The sequence below is a fragment of the Rhinopithecus bieti genome, unplaced genomic scaffold, assembly GCF_001698545.2.
Source record: "Rhinopithecus bieti isolate Rb0 unplaced genomic scaffold, ASM169854v2 scaffold_32518, whole genome shotgun sequence".
NCBI lineage: Eukaryota > Metazoa > Chordata > Mammalia > Primates > Cercopithecidae > Rhinopithecus > Rhinopithecus bieti.
The window spans coordinates 2,052,192-2,056,231 of NW_016814742.1; the positions used below are offsets into that span (position 1 = coordinate 2,052,192).

At 41.7% G+C, this 4,040-nt stretch overlaps 1 protein-coding gene across 1 annotated transcript in view; it reads right to left on the bottom strand.

Annotated features, from left to right (window-relative positions):
- Positions 1–522: 522 nt before the first annotated feature.
- LOC108515185 (glycerol-3-phosphate acyltransferase 4-like) overlaps positions 523–4,040 on the bottom strand; it is a 56,966-nt gene continuing 53,448 nt past the window's right edge. The window contains 2 exon segments of the mRNA XM_017851865.1: positions 523–1,100; positions 1,103–1,451. Coding sequence (XP_017707354.1) covers positions 523–1,100; positions 1,103–1,451 — 927 coding nt within the window.

The window sequence follows — 4,040 nt, forward strand, 5'->3', positions numbered from 1 at the left end:
TAGGGGCGGGGCAGTTTTATAGGGTTCGGGTAGGGTAGTAGAAAATTACAGTTAAAGATGATTGTTCTCTTGCGGGCAGTGGTGGGGGTCACAAGGTGCTTGGTGGGGAGCTCCAGAGACTTATTGTCCAGGAGAAGGAATGTCACAAGGTAATGTCATGAGTTAAGGCAAGAACTAGCCATTTTCAACTTTTGTGGTTCTTCAGTAGCCCAGGCCATGTGGATGTATACGTGTAGGCTTGGACTCAGAGGCCGGACATCTCCAATGACTTATTGTAAAATAAATAAGGCATCTTATCCTGGGTTGCGACACCCAGCAGCATCCGTTCATACTACCAAGGGCAGGTAGCGCCGTGTGCATAGGGATCCCACTGCACTTGGTGAAATCCAGAGTCCTGGGATCCAGAGCAGCCCAGGGAGCCCTGGAGTCTGGAAAGGATGTAGCAGTGGAGGCAGTGGCAGCAACTCCAGCTCCTAGCTTGTGGTCACTCCTCACGGTGGCCCCAGCCAGCTCGAGGCAAGCTCATGAACGGCTCCTGTCCTTGTGATTCCTCACAATCATCTTTCTGTATAGTTTCTGCTGCTCCTCCTTGAACATGTCCTTCACCTTCTCCCTCTTCAGGCCCCCATCCCACAGCAGGTCCACAAGTTCTCCCTGCCTGGCAATGGCGGATTTTACCCTATTTGCAAACTGGATGGCATCTTCATCTGCCCCTCTGGTCATGGGAGGCAGGTACCACACACTGCAGACAATGGCCCAGCTTGTCATTATTTGCCGCAGGTACATCACCATCCCTTATTTGCTGCTGTTCCAGAAGGCATCGCCGAATTGATGGTCATACTTGATAGCAAGAGGGTAAACTGTGGCTCCAATTTCAAAACTTCCCTTTTTGAACATCATCACCAATGTATTATTGATACATCCTTCTGGGTTCCTTCTGGGAAGATGAGGAGGTTCCTTCTGGGAAGATGAGGATAGGCTTTTATCTTGCACTTCTTCAGTCAGTCTCTTAGCCACCAGGTGGCGATCCTTCACTTCCAAGCGCTCAAACCTAATGTGTGCGTAAGTCTTCACCATGGCTCTCTGAATCAAACCTATGTGTCCCCATGAACTTGACCCACCGTGGCATAATAGCCATCGCTGACCAAGATGATCACATCGATTGGCGAGGTATAATGCAAGTATCCCACCACAGTCGTGCCCACCATTAGAAGGCTAATCCCTGTCAAGGCCAGCGTTATCCTGAGTGGCAGCAGGGAGCAGTACAAAATCAGTCCTCCTAACCCCCACAGGACCATAAGCTGAAGGGTGATGTACCTGAAGTTATAATGGTTTCTGCTCAGCAGGTTCCAGGACTCCAATTCCTCTGCTGAGGATCTCTTTGTCACTTCATCATCCATAATAGTCTCCATTCCTTTCCGGCAGAAGTAGAAAATGTCAGAGAGCTGGAACTGTGGAGTTTTGTCCAGAGCCTTACTACTGCTGCTTTGATGAATCTCTTTGATATCTTCTTCTAGTGAAGTGGGATCTTTTGTGATATTTCTGTTGGTGTAGGGCTTCTAAAGCTGGTGCTTCTTCTCCTTGGCTCCTTGCCAGGAGTTGGTTTTTTGAAAAGATTAACAAAATAGATAGACCACTAGCCAGAATAATAAAGAAAAGAGAGAAGAATCAAATAGATACAATAAAAAATGATAAAGAGGAGACCACCACTGATCCCACAGAAATACGAACTACCATCAGAGAATACTATAAACACCTCTATGCAAATAAACTAGAAAGTCCAGAAGAAATGGATAAATTCTTGAACACATACACCCTCCCAAGACTAGACCAGGAAGAAATTGAATCCTTGAATAGACCAATAACAAGTTCTGAAATTGAGGCAGTAATTAATAGCCTAGCAACCAAAACAAGCCCATGACCAGAGAGATTCACAGTCGAATTCTACCAGAGGTACAAAGAAGAGCTGGTATCATTCCTTCTGAAACGATTCCAAGCAATACAAAAAGAGGGAATCCTCCATAACTCATTTTTATGAGGCCAGCATCATCCTGATACCAAAACCTGGCAGACACAACAAAAAAGGAAAATTTTAGGCCAATATCCCTGATGAACATAGATGTGAAAATCCTCAGTAAAATACTGGCAAGCAAATCTAGCAGCACATCAAAAAGCTTATCCACCGTGATCAAGTTGGCTGCATCCCTGGGATGCAAGACTGGTTCAACATATGCAAATCGATAAATGTAATCCATTACATAAATAGAATCAATGACAAAAACCACATGATTATCTCAATAGATGCAGAAAAGGCCCTTGACAAAATTCAACACCCCTTCATGCTAAAAACTCTCAATAAACTAGGTATTGATGGAAAGTATCTCAAAATAAGAGCTATTTATCATAAACCTATAGCCAATATCATACTAAATGGGCAAAAGCTTGAAGCATTCCCTTTTAAAACCAGTACAAGACAAGGTTGCCCTCTCTCACCACTCATATTTAACATAGTATCAGAAGTTCTGACCAGGACAATCAGCAAAAGAAAGAAATAAAGCATATTCAAATAGGAAGAGAGGAAGTCAAATTGTCTCTATTTGTAGATGGCATGATTGTATGTTTTTTTTTTTTTTTTTTTTTTTTTTTTTTTTGAGGCGGAGTCTCGCTCTGTCGCCCAGGCTGGAGTACAGTGGCCGGATCTCAGCTCACTGCAAGCTCCGCCTCCCGGGTTTACGCCATTCTCCTGCCTCAGCCTCCCGATTGTATGTTTAAAAAGCCACATCATCTCAGCCCCAAATCTCCTTAAGCTGCTAACAACTTCAGCAAAATCTCAGGATACAAAATCAATGTGCAAAAATCACAAGCATTCCTAAACACCAATAACAGACATACAGAGAGCCAAATCATGAGTTAACTCCCATTTACAATTGCTACAAAGAGAATAAAATACCTAGGAATACAACTTACAAGGGATGTGAAAGACCTCTTCAAGGAGAACTACAAACCACTGCTCAAGGAAATAAGAGCGAACACAAGCAAATGGAAAAATATTCCATGCTCATGGCTAGGAAGAATCAATATTGTGAAAATGGCCATACTGCCCAAAGTAATTGATAGATTCAATGCTATCCCCATCAAGCTACCACTGACTTTCTTCACAGAATTAAAAAAAAAAAAAAACTACTTTAAATTTCATATGGAACCAAGAAAGAGTCCATATAGCCAACACAATCCTAAGCAGAAATAGCAAAGCTGGAAGCATCATGCTACCTGACTTCAAACTATACTACAAGGCTACAGTAACCAAAACAGCATGGTACTGGTACCAAAACAGATATAGAGACCAATGGAACAGAACAGAGGCCTTAGAAATAACACCACACATCTACAACCATCTGGTCTTTGACAAACCTGATGAAAACAAACAATGAACAAGGATTCCCTATTTAATAAATGGTGTTGGGAAAACTGGCTAGCCATATGCAGAAAACTGAAACTGGACCCCTTCCTTACACCTTATACAAAAATGAATTAAACATGGATTAAAGACTTAAATGTAAGACCTAAAACCATAAAAACCCTGTAAGAAAACCTAGGCAATACTGTTCAAGACATACTTATAGGCAAAGACTTTATGACTAAAACACCAAAAGCAATGGCAACAAAAGTCAAAATCGACAAATGGGATCTAATTAAACTAAAGAGCTTCTGCACAGCAAAAGAAACTATCATCTGAGTGAACAGGCAACCTACAGAATAGGAGAAAATTTTTGCAATATATCCATCTGACAAAGGGCTAACATCCAGAATCTACAAGGAACTTAACCAAATTCACAAGAAAAAAACAACCTCATCAAAAAGTGAGTGAAGGATATGAAGAGACACTTCTCAAAAGAAGACATTTATGTGGCCAACAAACATATGAAAAAAAGCCTTGATTCTCTTCTAGGGTTTTTATAGTTTTGGGTTTTATATTTAAATCTTTAATCCATCTTGAGTTGTACATGGCATAAGGAAGGGGTCCAGTTTCAATTTTGTGC